Source organism: Sipha flava, unplaced genomic scaffold (assembly GCF_003268045.1).
Source record: "Sipha flava isolate LNK unplaced genomic scaffold, YSA_version1 241_pilon_pilon, whole genome shotgun sequence".
Classification (NCBI taxonomy): domain Eukaryota; kingdom Metazoa; phylum Arthropoda; class Insecta; order Hemiptera; family Aphididae; genus Sipha; species Sipha flava.
Window position 1 is genome coordinate 1,095,799 of NW_020272889.1, and position 17,644 is coordinate 1,113,442.

Consider the following 17,644-nt stretch of genomic DNA (forward strand, 5'->3'; position numbering starts at 1 on the left):
CTAGTTTTTCTTAGTATATCAAGTCTAGCAGTCTTTACCGTAATGTTTTGATTTACAAAAACATAATATACTAATTATCAGTTTTGAAGTTTACAAAAAAATGAATTATAAAATAATTAATACAATTCAAAATATGAATAAGTCAGTTGTTTTATAATAATAATAAGTAGTTAAAAGAATAATAGTTTAACATGAATTAAATCAAAAAAAAAAAAAAAAAAACATAAATGTTTCACATATACTTGACTTGATTCTACCAAGGCAAAAAACATCACTTAACAAGCATACTCAAAAAAATAAAAAATAAATTCTTTTTGACCAATAATGGTCACAATATAAAACAATATTAAAGATGCAGTACATAAATGAGTGACAATTGTCATGACAATCGACAAGCAGTCATTTTTTTTACATTAAACATGATCGGCTTGTGCCAAGGTCGTTTAGATGGATCATTAGCATTATCAATGGGATCAGGTGTACTCCCGTTCTGTTGATCTGGATTATTTATACAATTGATAAAAGTTAATAAATGTATAGATAACTATATTTAAAATCATTAATTACCTTTAATTAGTTTTTCTGTGATATATTCTTCTTCATTTTCTGAAGGTGTTTCACACGAATGATAGTTGAACAGATATGGTAATACAGTCATGTTATGCATTGAATCACCACGCAATGGAGGAATAGGCACTTTTTCAGAAGTTCTTGGATGTCTACAAACAAACCATCTAAGCAGGACAAACAAAAATACAATGAAATAAATCAAAATATAATGGCAGAGTCAAAATACATTCAAAGAAAATTAACATCATACTTGGAGTTATACAAAACAAAATTTACAGAGTTCTAATTTTATGAACAATGTATAACGAGAAAAAAATTTTAATACAAGTAGAGTTAAAGAATGAAATTAACAGAAATGTTGCGTAAATCAATATTTACCATACATATATTTCTGAATATATTGAATTATTATTTTTATTATTTATGCGTTTTAGAAATAAGTACAAAAATACAGTAGAACTTCCATACAACATTCACCAAAGGAACTGGATATAATAATGACTAGAAGTGACCAATAACAGAAGTTCAATACATTTCAGGTGACTATACAGAGTGCATGAAAATTTTAAAAAGAAAATCCCAAAAAATAATGTGTATTTATATATAAGTACTAAAAAAATATATTTATGATTACAATATAACGTGGATACAGATTAAAATTAAAAAAATTTCACACAAGCTTTTATAGATTATTAAAATAAAATTTAAAAATTGAGTTATAGTAGTGTTTTAAATTAATTTTATTATTCGAAAATTTTTTTTCAAATATATATTTAACATATTATAATCATCTATATTACCTTGATTAACTAATATTTAAATAAATATTTTATTTTTTCCATTAAAACTAGATGTTTTTGTTTGATTGTCATTGAAAATACATACACTTTGAAATGTTTTATACACTGAACATTAATGAAAAATGATAAAATACACAATCACAGACCATTGTTCATCACATTATCAACATTATAAATGCTCGTTAAGATAAACTGTTAAATATAATTTAACATTTTTTTTATTTTTCATTTAACATATTTTTAAATTTTGATTGTTAATTAGAATATACGCTATAAGAGGTGTTTAAGTATTTTTCCCATAAAACTCGATGGGACCTAAATAATTAACCATCAAAAGAAATTTTATTATACAGTTATTAATAATATAATTTATAGAATATAAATATGATTCAAGATACATATGAAGGCATATCGAGGACTGGTGTCAAAAGTAGTTTGTGTGGAGTAACAAAAGATTTTAACGTGGGAATTGATGTGCATCGGGGGTCGGCTCTAAACATTTGTTTTCTGTAGTAATGAATGAAGTTACAAAAGAGATACAGCGAAAGATACCATGGTGTATGATGTATCCTAATGATATAGTTTTAGTAGGAGAAAATCTAGAAGAAATTAATTATAGGTTGGATAAGTAGAGATTAGCCTTTGAAGGAAAGGGATTGAGAATTAGTAAAAATAAAACGGAGTATATAGAGTATGACTTTAGAGGAAGATACCAAGAATTTGAGGGGTTAAGGAAACCAATCATAATAAGCAGTGATGTGATAGGTGAAGTCGAAAACTTCAAATATATTTAGAAAAATATTTAGAATAATTTGGAAAAAAGGATGGGGGCTTTGGTATAGATGTAAAACATAAGACTAAGTGCAGCTGAATAAATAAAGAGAATCGTTGGCGTTTCATTCAATAAGAGAATTTAAATGGGGCTGAAAGGTTAATTTTACATGAGTGTAATGAGACCAACTATTCTAAATGGTTCAAGGTGTTGGGCGGTTGACAGGAAAATAGAACAGAGTATGAGTGTTGCAAAAATGAGATTGCTCAGATGGATGAGTGGAGTGACAAGACAAGTTAGAATAAGTAATGAATATGTAAGAGGTAGTATTGGTGTAGCGTTAATAGTGGACAAAATGAGGGAAAATAGACTGAGATTGTTTGAGCATGTTATGAGGCGAAAGAAAACAAAATCAGTAAGATTATGAAAATGAACATTAAAGAAGAAGAGGAAGACCAAAATGGATACAATTGAGAATGATATGAGAGCTGTTGGTATGTGGGTAGGGTATGTAGAAAATCAAGACAAGTGTAGGTTTAGGATAAAGGTGGCTGACCCCAAATAGTTAGGAGAAAGGCGTAAGACAAGAAAAATATAAAAATAAGTACATAACATTAATCTTAAAATATATTCTCTGTTTTATTATAAATTATTGACTTACGGATGTGTTTGTATAGTTCGTATGCTAAATCGTTTCTCTGGATCTTTTTTAAGCATTCCAACCAGTAAAGATCTCAATGGTTCAGTTACATAGGTTGGAATTTTTATGTTACACTTTCCAATTGCTTCAAATAATCTATAAACATTATCACCTTCAAATGGATATTCTCCTGTTACTAAATTGTACCTTAAAATAGAAAAATAATAATAAGTTTTTTAGTAATTATTTAATAATTTAATGATTTTTATACAATGTAACACCGCTGCTCCATATATCTATTTTAAAGCCAGAGTAATCATCAGCTCCATTTGCTATTTCAGGAGGTTGGAATGCTGGTGATCCTTGACTAGATGCACAAATACCTTCAGGATCAAAGGGTGATAATGCCTAAAAATTTTAATTTTAGATATAAAAACAGAAAACGTATTATAAATATTATTTCAATAAACCTCAGCAGTTCCAAAGTCTGATATCTTAAGTGTTTCATCAAGTGTGAGCAATAAATTTCCTGGTTTGATATCTTTATGGATTATTCCACGGCTATGTAAATATTCAAGTCCATTAATTAATTGACTGAAATAACTATAAACAGAAATTATTAAATGAGATCTCATATATGCATTAATATTTTTAACAAATTTATTTAAATACTTACTTATGAGCTTGCCAACATGGAAATTTACTTCCTGGAGAATGTTCTAACATATCTTGAAGACCACCCACACAATATTCCATGAGAAGATACATCTTTTCTTTTTCATCATTCACTATCACATCTACTAATTCTATGACATTTAAATGCCTCAATGTCTTCAAAAGTTGAATTTCACTAAGATATGATAAGATAAATATATTAAAAAAGTCACTTAAGTACTAGAAATTAATTAAAAATTTATGAGGTTGATACTTAGAAATTATACCAAAAATAATATATTTAGTGATTTTATATATACTTGATAATGAATTTTTAATTTGAAACCAGCCATACATATATAATATAACTAGCTACGCATTTATTTTATATATATTTATATTTATTTATATATTAATACACATTTTATCAGTAGATTTAAAATAAATATTTATAAATGTTTTTTCTTCATTGAATTACTTAGAAACTATGATTTTTAAAATAATTTTCAATAGATTTGATCATTTTTAAGTGAAACATAGTAGAAGATTAAAATGATTTCATTATTTTAGACATTGCCCAACCATATATATTTTTAATTATTATTATTTTTTTCAAATTTAATCATACTATTACCACTGTTTTAATATCATAAAGAAAGTATAACATTTAAGAATATAGAATTAAAAAATATTATTAGTATAATGAGTATTTTTCACCATTATTCTACCAAGGAATGGTAAAATTCAGTTAAATTAAATTTATAAGAAAAGTAATAACTATAATTTAAGGTAGGTATACTTAAAAAGTAAAACAAACTAGTCATTTGTTTTCATTCTCATAACGAATGAATGTTTAAAACAAAAATTAAATTTAAGCACAAGTTGTAGAAACATCAAAACTATTCAAATAAATTATGATAGTTGGTTCTTGTAGTAAATGTTTTAATAAGGTTCACATTTTAACTAATTTTCAAATATTTTCATTATTTGGTTTAAATATATTAAAAACTAATTTTGGCTTAACAATACTATAGAAAATATCTAAAATAATTCATTTTTTTCTTAATATTCAGTTATAATTTTTTTACTGAGTAACTTAAATAATAACAATTTTTAATTTAAAAAATATATCCTCAGTTTTTTAACTTTATTTTTCTTTGTAATTTCAATTATTTAATGATAGAATAATAGTTATTTTTAATTATATTTTTATTATAATTAATAGAAAGCAAAGTTCAACAGAAAACTAATTTTATTGATTAGAACCATAAGATTGGTTAGTTGGTATTTTTAAATGTTGTATTTATAAAATGTTAATAGAAATTTAAACTCAATTTGTATACAATGTATGAAAATTATACTAAAGACATCGTAGAATATTATAAATGACAAAATTATTAAAATTACTTGAGCACATTTTTTTCTCCGTTTGGTATCCGTTTGAGTTTTTTCTTTTTTAATATTTTAGCAGCACGGCGTACAAGCGTCTCAGAATCCAGAACTTCTTTGACTTTTCCGTAACTGCCTTCGCCTAACAAATCACCCATAATGTATTTACCGACCATTTTGCATGGTTTCTTTTGCGACCGGTACACCACTTCATCAGGATCAAATGAATTGAAAAGGCCAGTGGGAAGACAATTTGTGGCCGACCAATCGGCGGGTACGTTCAATATCAAGTCTTTGAACACGTCCTCATTATCTTCTGCGGCGGTGGTCGGCACAAAATCCCTCTCTCCCATCATCTCTTATTTTCACACCATTTCTATCGGCCAATAGTTACTATAATACAAGCAGCTACAATTAATGTTAGTCAGGTGATTATTGCAGTTTTATTTATATATTTGCGTTAGATTTGTTCGTCGTGTTGATAATCATGCAAAATACTCGTTTAACGGAACCGAATGCGTGAAACGAACCAAGAAATATTAACAATGCGAGCGAGCACGGAGTGATCGGATATGAATGGTTCGGTTGAAAAACAATACCATCAACGGGACGAAGTTGTGGAGATGTTGAAATCCGTATTATCACCGTACTTACATTGTTGACACTGATAACGTACCCATTGTATATATTTTGTATGGTAAGCACAGGCAAAACATATGGTGCTCGGCGCTAAGGTGGGAAAACTCTAAGACGTTACGAACGCGCTCCAAGGACCAACGGCACGTTCCGTAGCACGCACGGACATTGAAAGACCGTGTATAGAATTTATTTACATATCTATGGATTGGAACCAGTGCCGTAAAAATCATAGGTGCAGGTGGTGCACAGCACTGAGGCCCGCAGGGTCAAAGGGCCCATAGCAGATAACTGTCAATTTTTTTTTTTTTTTTTAATTTGATTTAATTTGATTTCTAATTATTGTATTATTATCTTGTATTTAATTTTATATAATAAAATTTAAAAGTCTGGTCCGTTTTATTTGGAATTTTTTATCTAAATATTGGAAAAACTACTAAGCCTAGAGTGACATAAATAGATCGCTTTTATATTTTATTGTAAATCATATTTATAAAATCAATAATCATGTATTTATATTATATATTTTATCTATGTTTGTAGTTTATCTTACAAATATTTTTATTAATAAAATCTATCCGATATACAATTGTGATCTTGTACACCTATTAAGTTGAAGCTTTACACTGATTTGTTCCAACGAGAAAACTATCTATCGGTTCTTTAAGTAGTGAGTACGTCCACAAATACTATCCGATCTAAGGATTAAAAAATTCCCATTGTGTGAAATCATTCCGACTTTTTTATGTATCTCAAGAAAGAGGGACTCATGTACGTTTGTCTGCACCTAGGTCTTTGACACTCTAGTTACGGCACTGGTTGGAACCGTATCGCGGACGTTTCATCTCCGTTTATTATTAAGATAGGACCTTTGGCCACCGGTAGTTATATAGATTTATTTTAATTAAAATATTTGAACAAATATGACAGGAATAAATTATCATATATTATTTATAATTTATGTTTACTTAATATAATTGTACCTAAATTATTATTATCATTATAATTGTTTTTTTTTATTGGTGCGTGCTTGTAACCGTTCGCTGATTGTGGCACCGTGTACGGCTTATGCAATTTACGGTTATTGTGGATTTAAATTTGTTGTGCGATTGTGCATTTTGAAAAGAATTAAAATTTAAGTTAAAAAAAAACTTTTTAAATTTAGTGATTTAAAATTTTAGGGGCCAGACGTTCTATGGGTAGGTATAAATAAATCTATATAACTCCAGAGACCAAATATCCTATCTTAATAGTAGGGAACGAAATTTAATTTTACTGTTGGAACCATAGGCATGTAGAGATCTTGATATTTCTATGGTTGGAACTAGGCATGCAATCCGAAGATCTGAATTATCCGGATTTATGAATTTGCTTTTCATATACCGTCAAACGAGGTGACGAAACGATTTTGATATATTTCTTGGTATTTTGAGCTTAAAAAAATGTTATTGAGCTACAAAAAATACATAAATATGTGCATACGTGTCGTGAATAGACTAAGACCTTTCATTTGATGTTTTGACCGAAATTGGACATGGAAAAAATAAAAAGTACGTGTTAAAAGTCACCTCAATTGTTGGATGACTTGTATAGCTATGAAAATTTGCAAAAGATACAACAATAAAATCGGTGTTATCATATGAAGGATGATTTCAATGGGGAAAACTGACCCAAGCCCCTTTTGGCACCGTTTCTATCAGCGCTGTCAACCGCGTTCGGCTTTACGAGCAGACATGGTATTACGGTGTCCGCCGCAGCCAGTGGTGGATCTAACGGTCGTTTAGTCGGCAAATGCCGACGGGGTCCCTAGCTATATTCCAGTATGAGGCCCCGTACATTTTTGGAAAACCCAAAGATTATTTTTTTGTTTTTTATTATAAAAAAATGTAAATCAATTAATACAATATGTATTTAAAAAAATTCAATAAGTAAATAGGAGAATAAATTAATATGACAGACAAGACGGTGAGTAAGGAAGCTATCCAGTGACAGGACTCTTAATTGAATACCCAATGTAAAAATAAAATGAGTTGATAATATTATTATTTCATTGTAATATTATCATTGCGAATAATCCAATGAGTCGGTAATCGGTATCTACAATCTACTATCTTACTATGTAAGGCATAGGTTCCCAAAGTGTACACCGCGTTATATGTATAAGGGCAGCGCGTCGTCATAAAATACTATCGAGTCTAACATTTTTCTTATGATTAGTCATGCTATGACTTAAAGAAGGGCGTCCTGAAAAAACCTTAAATCAAAAAGGACGCCGTGAATCGAAAAAGTTTGGGAAGCACTGATTTAAGTTGTACCTATCTAAAGTTTTAGATTAAACTGACCAATGATAATATTTTATGTCTTCACAAATGTATTTAAAAATATTATTTAATAACAAACAATAACAATTTAAGGTCATTTGAGTTTGGTGTTTCAACCATTGACATGACTATGCGAGTACTGCGTTGTGACTACTTCTACGTTGTGAGTTATCTTGTCTAACTTACTCTACACAAGTTACATTGATTAATAGTATATTATACTATATAGTTTAAAATTATATTTAATCAATGGTATTTTTATAATTCTATAATTTTATAATACACAATATATAAATTGTATGTATAAAGTTTTAAACGCTTTTAAAACTATTTTTGATTTTACTAATCGGAAGTGCTAGTACTGAACGTGCAATGAGTGTGCTACGAAGTTTGAAAAACTATTTACAGTTAACCATGGTACAAACGAGCGATTTAGCTTTACTCTGCATAGAGTATTACGATGCACTTAATATGGATGAAATTATCGCGAGGATCGCGATCGTCATAAAAATCAAAAAATATAAGAATAGATTTTTTTTAGTGTTGTTAACTCATTATTATAAAAGGAAATTCATTATTTCATAAAAATAAAAATACTAAAATATTATATTAAACATGTATATAAACTTATTTTATATGTATTATATTTATGACCAATTAGATGAAAAAAATAATTTATGAATTTGTGATTTTTCGGTTCTTGTGCATATAAAAACTAGTACTTACATAAAGATATTAGCACCTTGGCATTTAGCATAATAAAAAAATTGGGGGCTAAAAAAATATATTATTATGAGAGTCTATTTTTATCAGATACATGAATATTTTACACACATATTCGAAGGAGCTTATTATGGTTTTAAGTCCCAGCCCCTAGTCCTCCTAGTGTGTCAATGAATAAACATTAAAATTTAGCAGTTATAGCTCCTTAGATCGGCGTCCCTCATATCAGTTTGCCGACCAATATTTTACTCTTAAATACGCCACTGGCCGTAGCCGGTGCGTTCCGAGAGAATAATTAATAATATTAGCAACGCTCTACCATCACGATTCAGATAAAACCATTTTGTCCATATAGTGTTTCGTAGACAAAATCCGTTTACATTTACAGTTTCTGCAGTAATAAATGGGGTTCTAAACACTGGCTGATACTGTTGATAACATCCATGTTGCCGCACTGATAAGAACTAGTTGATTTTAAAATTAGTAGTTACAGTAGAACCTCATTAACCCGGACTAATTGGAGCTCTAGATTATCCGAATTAATGGAAGTCCGGATTAAACAAAATAATCAAAAATCGCAAATTATAAATTTAAAGAAAATGTATTGCAGATTTTATTATACAAGTTTTAATCTAATACATATATATATGTCTAACAATATGAAACCTAGAAAATAGTACATAATTGTATTATAATCATTACGTACATATTAAGGTTTACCTTCATTATTCACACTTGATACGCTAAGCGTAAATTACTGGTTTAAAAAAACTGCTAATCTTTGGGGTTGTTTTCCTTTCTCAGTAATTTCTTTGATGAATAACTCGTGAAGATGCCTTAGATGCTAGTATAACGCTGATATGTTTTCATCGTTATTATCTTCTACGTATTCAACGACAATGTTTAGATAGTTTAGATAAACTAGCGTAATTTAAGTATTATAAACGGCTATCCGGATTAATGAGCTTTTAATGTAATTAAAAATTCGGTCGAGGGTTTCATCAATCCGTTTCTATGTTTTTTATATTTACTCCTGAATCATATTAACTGTGTGTTTGTGTTAAAACGCAAATATACTTATTATATATTTATTTTTTCTAGTTTCTGAACATAAATAAAACCATGAATTTTTGACTGTAACAACCATAATACAATGCAGTATTTAAATTCATTTTTCAACTTTAAAAGTAGTATCAGTGTATGTCATGAATTATGTTTTAAAATTTTGCTTCTTAATAGTTTCTCAGCTGATAAAAATAAATTATTTGCTAAAACCTCAAATAATGGAAAGCCTTAGAACCCTCCCACTAGTAACAACAAAAACAACTAAGGATAATATCAAATATAATACACATGATTTATTATTCTATTATAACAAAATACTACAACAAATATTACAAAATACTAAGTACAATTTTGTTCAATAGTTTTTAATAAAAATAAATTATTAAAATTGCTTAAATAAATTATATATTAATAATACTAAGCAAAAATAGAGAATTGTTAAATGTCACTTGATTATATCATTTAATAATGTATTTTAACATTACTTAAGTTATAGGCCTGGTGACATAGGTTGAACCCATCTCCAAACTTGGAAGTCCTCACCATCAATTTCTTGAATCTCAGATCTTACTCTTGATTCGGATTCAGTAAAATATTGTACAACTTCAGCCCAAATTTTAGATTTTTCTAATGAATAAAATAATTAAGTATGAAAATTGTACACTTTTATATGAACAGGCTATATTCTACACATACCTTGTCTCTCGTTAAATGGAATTAAGTGATCACGTACATGTATAATTGGTAAATAACTTTCATCAGGTTGATTCAGTGCTCGCTCTTTAAGTAAATCAATTGTGTTTTCAACTAATTGAGTTACTTCTAATTTATATTTTTCACCTTTTGCTGTAATGTAGCATATAATAAAATAAAGACCAATAACAGACAGTCCCACTGGAAAAATAAAAATAGATTTTATAAAATATATTAATAGCACTAATGAAAATAATACGAAATTTAATGCAAATAAGTTACAATAAATATTCATTAATTAAAAATAATTTAATTAAACTTAAGGTTTTAAAAAAATTAAATATTTATGAACAATAAAATTAAAGGTTAAAGTTTTTATTAAATTTAACTTGTTTTACGAGTAATCAAAATAAAATAACATTTTAATAGATGGGGTAGAAATGTATTTTGGTTTTAAAATTTACTTTTATTTAACAATTTATTTTTGAATATTGTTTACACAATAAAGGTTATGAATTATATCACAGTCTATACATTGTAAATTTGTGAGATTGATTAAAATGTTAGAATGTTAATAAATTATAATATAATAACAGATAAAATTACAAAAATAAAATGAAAATTATTAAGATTATCTCATAGATTTATATTAAAATTATATAACAAATTGAAACAATAAATCATTTATATACTAAATCAATAAAAAACATAATACCAAATAAAATAATATAAGTAAATAACTAGGGACTCAGAAACAAGCTGAGAAATTAATTTAAATTAGAGAAGATAAATTAAATAAAATTGTTAGTATATACTTACTATTTTTTTAACACAAACTAATCATAATATATTTATAAACAATAAATATTGTTATAAATTAATGTAATTAATATAATTTCAGATTTAATTTTAAGTTGATAACACAGTCTTCGCAATTTAATACTTTAAATAAGTTATTGTAAAAAAAAAAAACCTTATTATATAGTAGAATCCATTTTTTATATTTAAAGAATATGCAAAGCATACAATATTTTATATACATACCTATTCCCAGCCATGTTGTAAGGTAGAACATATTGGAAAAAATATTTTTAGCTGCACACATAAATGGTAAATTCGGTGGAGTGTTGATTTTAAATGAATTGTCATAACCTATTGGTGAATCAGAATAAGTTTTTGCAATACTTTTAAATAGTTCAACTAGTTCTTCAATTTCTCTGGGTGGTATATTTTCATGGGTAGAAATATATTCATAAAGAGTTTGTATATTAATAGTCGGTATAATATCAGAATTGTCACATTGGCTTTTTAAATATTTATCTTGTACTTGCGATATTAATACATTGTATAAACGTTGTATTTTTTCTTGTTCTGTAACGCAATTAGATCCTTGGAGACCTTTTTTTCCACAAAGCGAATTCAAAATACCTGAAATTGTAATATGATATTAATTAATTACAATAAATAATAAATTAGTTCAATACAAAACAAATTAAATTGTATAAGACATAGGTTGTTTCTTAAAGAAAAATATATAAATACATAATTACATAATAATTTAATAATATAATTTAATGTAATTGTAGAGTAATAATAGTACTACTATAAACACAAATAAAAAATAAAATAAAAAAGTTGATAGGATAATATGCATACTACAATGCTTAAGAAATGTTTACAATATTTTAGTTTCATAGTAAATATAAAATTTTTTTTAAATATTTTATTAATTTTTTTTTTTTTATATTAAAATTTAATTTTAAGTAGATTCAAAGTTTGGGTTTTTAAAATGTTTATTTATGTTACTATACAAAAGTTTATAATATGAGAAAAATATATTTGTATTTTATTAGGTAGTATTTGAAATGTTGTGCTAAGATCTGTTCATATTAATACCCATTTAAACAGAGGTGGATAAGAAACAACAGTGAGTCAACTTTAGATGAAGAATAAAGTGCCTACAATTAAAAATAAATCAAGAATAACATTATATTTTAATATTCTAATTAGATTAGGTTAACAATTACCTGGAGGTAATACAACCGAACTAGGTTGTACTGAAATAAAGTATAATCCAAGAATTACAACAAACAATCCAATGAAAAGAAATATGATATATTGAATATTCTTTGAATACAGATTTTGTTTATGTCTTTGTAGTGCTGTTTGAAAGTTTTTCCTATTTTATAAAAACATTTATTAATATACATACAACAATAACTTGATTTTTGTAAGAAAAATTATTTATTAAGCAAACCTTGAGTTTTGTGAAGCATTTGATTCATTATTTTGACCTGCAAATTAATATAAATAAAAAACAGAATTATTAGTATTACAACACAAATTATAAATATATTATATCTTTGATATTCATTTCAGTAATATATTAGATTTAATGTATTAAAATGTATTCATAATACAGTTAACTGATTTCTATAATACACAATTTTGATGTTTTTAAAATACATTTTTTAAATAAATAAGGTTAAAATATAAAGTAAACTGATAATAACTTACTTTGAGCTTGTTTCAATAGTTTTTCATTCCATCTTTGTATTGCTCTATCAGCATGTGTCTGACTTTCAACTACAGGATTAGATTGAAGTTTTCGGGTGACTGGTTCATTATCTGTTTGTCTAAGTTTTAAGTCAAAAAGCTTGGTGTTTAATTTTTCTGTTGGAGTTTGAGATTTTTTGTGAGGAGATTTATTTGTTTCTGTAAATTTATATAAAAATCACATCACAAAATATAGAAAAAAAAAAAAATAAAAGCATTGATAAAACAATAAACTTAAAATGAGAAGTACACATTAAATTTACCAGGAGAAACATATGAATCTTCACCAGTTTTATTTTTCCAGTTGGATACATTCATCAAAGATGTTTCATTTGATTTAGGTGAAGAACTAGCTCGATATAGATTCTTTGTTAGAACTGAATGGCCAATTGTGCCAGCATCAACCTCAGAATCAGAAGTATCAAACGGATCTTTTAACTGTCGCCGGCGACGTGCACTTTTTCTTGGACTGTCCGTATCAGTAAATATTATATGTTGGCTTGGTTTATTAGCATTTGCTGATGAAGAAATCATTATTGACTCGTTGGTACCATTAGTTGAATTCACCAACTTTGGAGGAGGCATAATTTTTGAAGCAACATTGTGTGTTCCGTCACCACTTTCAAGTTTTGTAAGCTTTTTAATCAACAATTTCCTGGTCGAATCAGTGACAGGAGGGACCACCACATTATAAGATGCCAAGCGACGACGTAATTCTTGGTCAGATATGCTATCACCCATGATGCCTGGAATTAAAGATTACTTAACGTAATATAAGAGATAAATTAATAATAGATATAAATAATGATAGTGAAAACATTCCGTTAAAAATAAACTCAAGTAATTTATGTAACAAAACCAAGATTAATGCGACATAACATACTGAATTCGTCAGTTGAAAGAGAGGGGGAGATTCAAGTGGACGTTGAAATTAATATAATACTCACGTTGGGTGGTGTTGATGAATTGAATGTAAATGTTCTTTTGATAATTTCGATTGTCTGCGAAGAACACTCAGATAATATTATTGTATCGGCTACGAAGTGTAACCATTACACGACCGATAGTGTTTGAATTTTTAAATTCTATTATCGGACATAACACTGAACGTGAACAATAAACATTCGTTGACCAACCGTTGTGGTTTTGGTATTGGTATGTAACCTATAAGATTACGTGGTGGGAGTTACGACTGCGGCCGTTGATGGCGGAACGCCGTTATTTTTCCCCATCACGACCAGTGTAGCCATGATCGTCGACGGTGTACGGTAATATTTCAGCGGTGCACTACGATGGGAAGACGGAGCGTCTAAACGCTCCTTGGCACAAGTGTACGAAATTCAAATTACGTGTAATACAACGGTACCGCGTTCGGGCTGAAAATAATGCGTGTACATTATGTTTATTATACATAAAACTTTATGCAACTGACTAAATTGTACAACATGCCCTAACCTGATTATTCAAAATTTATAACAACATTTTTTGAAATCCGATCAATCATTTTGAACATCTGTATACCAAAATACCGGATATATATAGTGAGTTAAAACCACAAAATATTATTAGTGCTAGATGACAGATAAGATATGATAAGCTACTATACAACATCATGGTAAGACGTTTAGGTTTACAGTAAGGCTATAGTGGAGGGGGGAATTTTGATTTCACTTATTGATTCAATTCACTTTAATGAGTTCATTCCAGTGATTTGATCCAATGAGTAACTACTAATTCAAATTTAATAACTAATTCAACTAAATTAACTAACTATTTCAAATATAAATGACTAACTACTAATTCAATAAGTTCATGTGACCTATATATTTAATTTTATATAATAGTAATAAATTACAAATTTAGTGAACTGCATAATTCAATTAACATAACTCAAAAGTCACGAGCTTACAAAATTACAACATTAATACGGGAATTGATAAGAACCAGGTGGCAGCCCCTATTTTTCATAAAAATTTGGATAACACATTTTTTATTATTGTACAATGGTATGATACGAGGCCCTTCTACCCCCTTCTATATGATTATAATTTTTAGTGCAATGACAGTAATCATTTTTAGTAATAGTTAATTTTTATTAATCAAATAGCACATTATAATTAGATCTGGTATTAATCTGAAAACTATTTATAAATTATATATTTTAATGTGGGTTATATAATTTAAAATTGAATATATATTTAAGTCTGTCGAGTGTCTTGTTTAAATTAGCTTTCTGAAAAACACATTCATAGTAGTCTTATTTATGGTGGTGGTCGTTTGGGAGAGTGAAATTATTTTTACCTATGCAAGGTAAAAATCTAATGACAGATATGGATGATATTATTGCTAATAAAAAATAAAGAGTTTATACAAGAAACATGGAATAAATATAAAAGAGGGGATATTAACCAATTGGAATACATAAAATGTTTAGGTTTAAAATATCAGGCCAATAGATTGTATTAAACATTACTAATAATTAAATTATCTATAATTTTATTTTATTATTTTAATTTCTTGACTGTAGATTATTTCCTACTTATAAGTAATAATATTATTAATATCCATATCAATATTTTTTGAAACAGAACTTATTATTAATTATTTATAATTTATTTGATTTCTTTCAAATAATTGTTGAATGTAAATTATGAGTATTTTTATAAAAAGCCAATACTGAATAATAGATTACTTTAAAATATACTAATTATATTATATGTAACTGTATTTATAATAGTTATATATAGAGTTATATATTATCAATATTCACATCAATATTTTTTATTAAATAAAACTTATTGTTAATTATTTATATTTTATATAATTTTGTTTACATAATTATTGAGTGTATATGATATGCATTTTTATACCATCCAAACGGTATTTTTAGTTGAATAATCCTCACTCAAACGGTATATATCTATTCGAATAATAATACTCGAAAAATAATACTCAAAGAATTGTCATCTATAGAAAATAGTACAATTATAGGAAACATAAACGTAAGCCTAATAAGGAAGCCGATGTATTGTGAATGAAGGAAACTTAAACCAACTTTACCGAAAAGTTTGCAAGATAACTTTGTTACAAATTGTGATATTTTAACCTGCCAAAAGGAAAAAAAAACCTATACGTACAAACAAGACGAAATTATTTTTGTTATGTATAAAAAAAATATCAAAAAACACTTAAAATTTTCAAAACACTTTTGAAAATTGTGCGGTTAGGACTTATTCAAAGTGTGCGCTTTAAAGTATTAAATTTGTGCGGTTTTGGGAATCGTAAAGTACTACGTATCGACATAAAATTGTTAATATTAGTGTATATATAACATCGTCATTGTTAATCCTCCATTGAAGAAGTAAGTCGTTGCAATATATCCGTAAAAGAATTGTACTGCACAGATGTTCGTTTGTTAAATTGTAAGATATTAAATTAATTTTTGATTTAATGCCATAATCTACCAAAAAATGCAAGTACTACATTCGTAAGATACAGTTTTACAATTAAATAGAAGATCATCAAGTATGTATACAACAGTTTTAAAAAGTGTGTGGTAAGGACTTATTAAATGTATGCTATTTCAACCTATTAAATATATGCAGTTTTGGGAATCGTCGCATACTGCGTATCGACTTATGATTGTAAATTTTATTATATATATTATATTGTCATTTTTAATTTCCCATTGAAGAAGTAAGTCGATGTAGCAAATGTATGAGAGGATATTGACGGCAAAATTTATAGTCTTTGAAATATTAAGTTACTAAAGCATTCGTCGGGATATTGTTTATAATCTAACATGATGCATTTACTATATACGGACGCTACAGTTTTGCGACTAAATCGAAATGCATCATGTTTGCATACAACACTTTTGAAAAATGTTCACTTATGACTTATTCTACGTGTGCTCTTTTAACCTATAAAAGGTGTGCGTTATTGGGAATCGACGCATACTAAATATCCGCTTATAATTGTTAATATTATTATTTATTTAACATCGTCATTGCCAATCTTCCATTGAAGACGTAAGTCGTTGCAATATATCCGGAAGAGGAAAAGTACTGCACAGATGTACGTTTGTTAAATTGTAAGTTATAAAATTATTTTTTGATTTAATACCATAATCTACCAAAAAAGCATGTATTACATTCGGAAGATACAGTTTTACAACTAAATCGAAGTACATCATGTTTGCATACAGCAATTTTGAAAAATGTTCAGTTATGACTTATTCTACGTGTGCTCTTATAACCTGTTAAATGTGAAAGGTTTTGGGAAACATAAAGTACTACGTATTGATATATAATTGATAATATTACATACATTATATGGTCATTGTTTACTATCCATTGAAGAAGTAAGTCGTTGCAATGTATCCGTAAAATAATTGTACTGCACAGATGTTCGTTTGTTAAATTGTAAGTTATTAAATTATTTTTTGATTTAATGCCATAATCTACCAAAAATGCATGTATTACATTCGGAACATTCAGTTTTGCAACTAAATCGAAAAACATCATGTTTGCATACAACAATTTGAAAATTGTACGGTAACGACTTATTTAACGTGTGCCCTTTTAGCCTATTAAATTTGTGGGGTTTTAGGAATTGTCGCATTCCGCTCATCTACTTATAATTGTAAATATTATTAAATATATTATATCGTCCATGTTAATTTCCCATTTAAGGAGTAAGTTGATGTAGCAATTCTATGAGAGGATATTGACTGCAAAATTTATAGGCCCAGTAATCTATAAAAAAGATTTTAAATAATAATAATAATAATAATTAAATGTGTGCGGTTTTGGGAATCGATACG

At 27.4% G+C, this 17,644-nt stretch overlaps 2 protein-coding genes across 3 annotated transcripts; both read right to left on the reverse strand.

Annotated features, from left to right (window-relative positions):
- Positions 1-209: 209 nt before the first annotated feature.
- Positions 210-5,492, reverse strand: LOC112684132 (serine/threonine-protein kinase STK11-like). 2 transcript variants are annotated; one of them, XM_025555463.1, is made up of 8 exons: positions 5,356-5,492; positions 4,844-5,218; positions 3,459-3,632; positions 3,253-3,385; positions 3,054-3,190; positions 2,804-2,989; positions 568-734; positions 210-498 (listed from the first exon to the last, which is right to left on the reverse strand). In XM_025555463.1, the coding sequence occupies exons 2-8, from the start codon at positions 5,179-5,181 to the stop codon at positions 380-382; spliced, it is 1,254 nt and encodes a 417-aa protein (XP_025411248.1). In that variant the 5' UTR covers positions 5,182-5,218; positions 5,356-5,492; the 3' UTR covers positions 210-379. The 2 variants fall into 2 exon arrangements, with proteins under 2 accessions (XP_025411248.1, XP_025411247.1); XM_025555462.1 differs by having other exon boundaries at positions 4,844-5,492.
- A 4,473-nt stretch (positions 5,493-9,965) lies between these two features.
- LOC112684114 lies at positions 9,966-13,984 on the reverse strand. Its single transcript, XM_025555438.1, has 8 exons — positions 13,767-13,984; positions 13,083-13,565; positions 12,781-12,978; positions 12,521-12,557; positions 12,291-12,442; positions 11,308-11,691; positions 10,267-10,464; positions 9,966-10,197 (listed from the first exon to the last, which is right to left on the reverse strand). The coding sequence occupies exons 2-8, from the start codon at positions 13,558-13,560 to the stop codon at positions 10,061-10,063; spliced, it is 1,584 nt and encodes a 527-aa protein (XP_025411223.1). The 5' UTR covers positions 13,561-13,565; positions 13,767-13,984; the 3' UTR covers positions 9,966-10,060.
- Between the last annotated feature and the right edge of the window lie 3,660 nt (positions 13,985-17,644).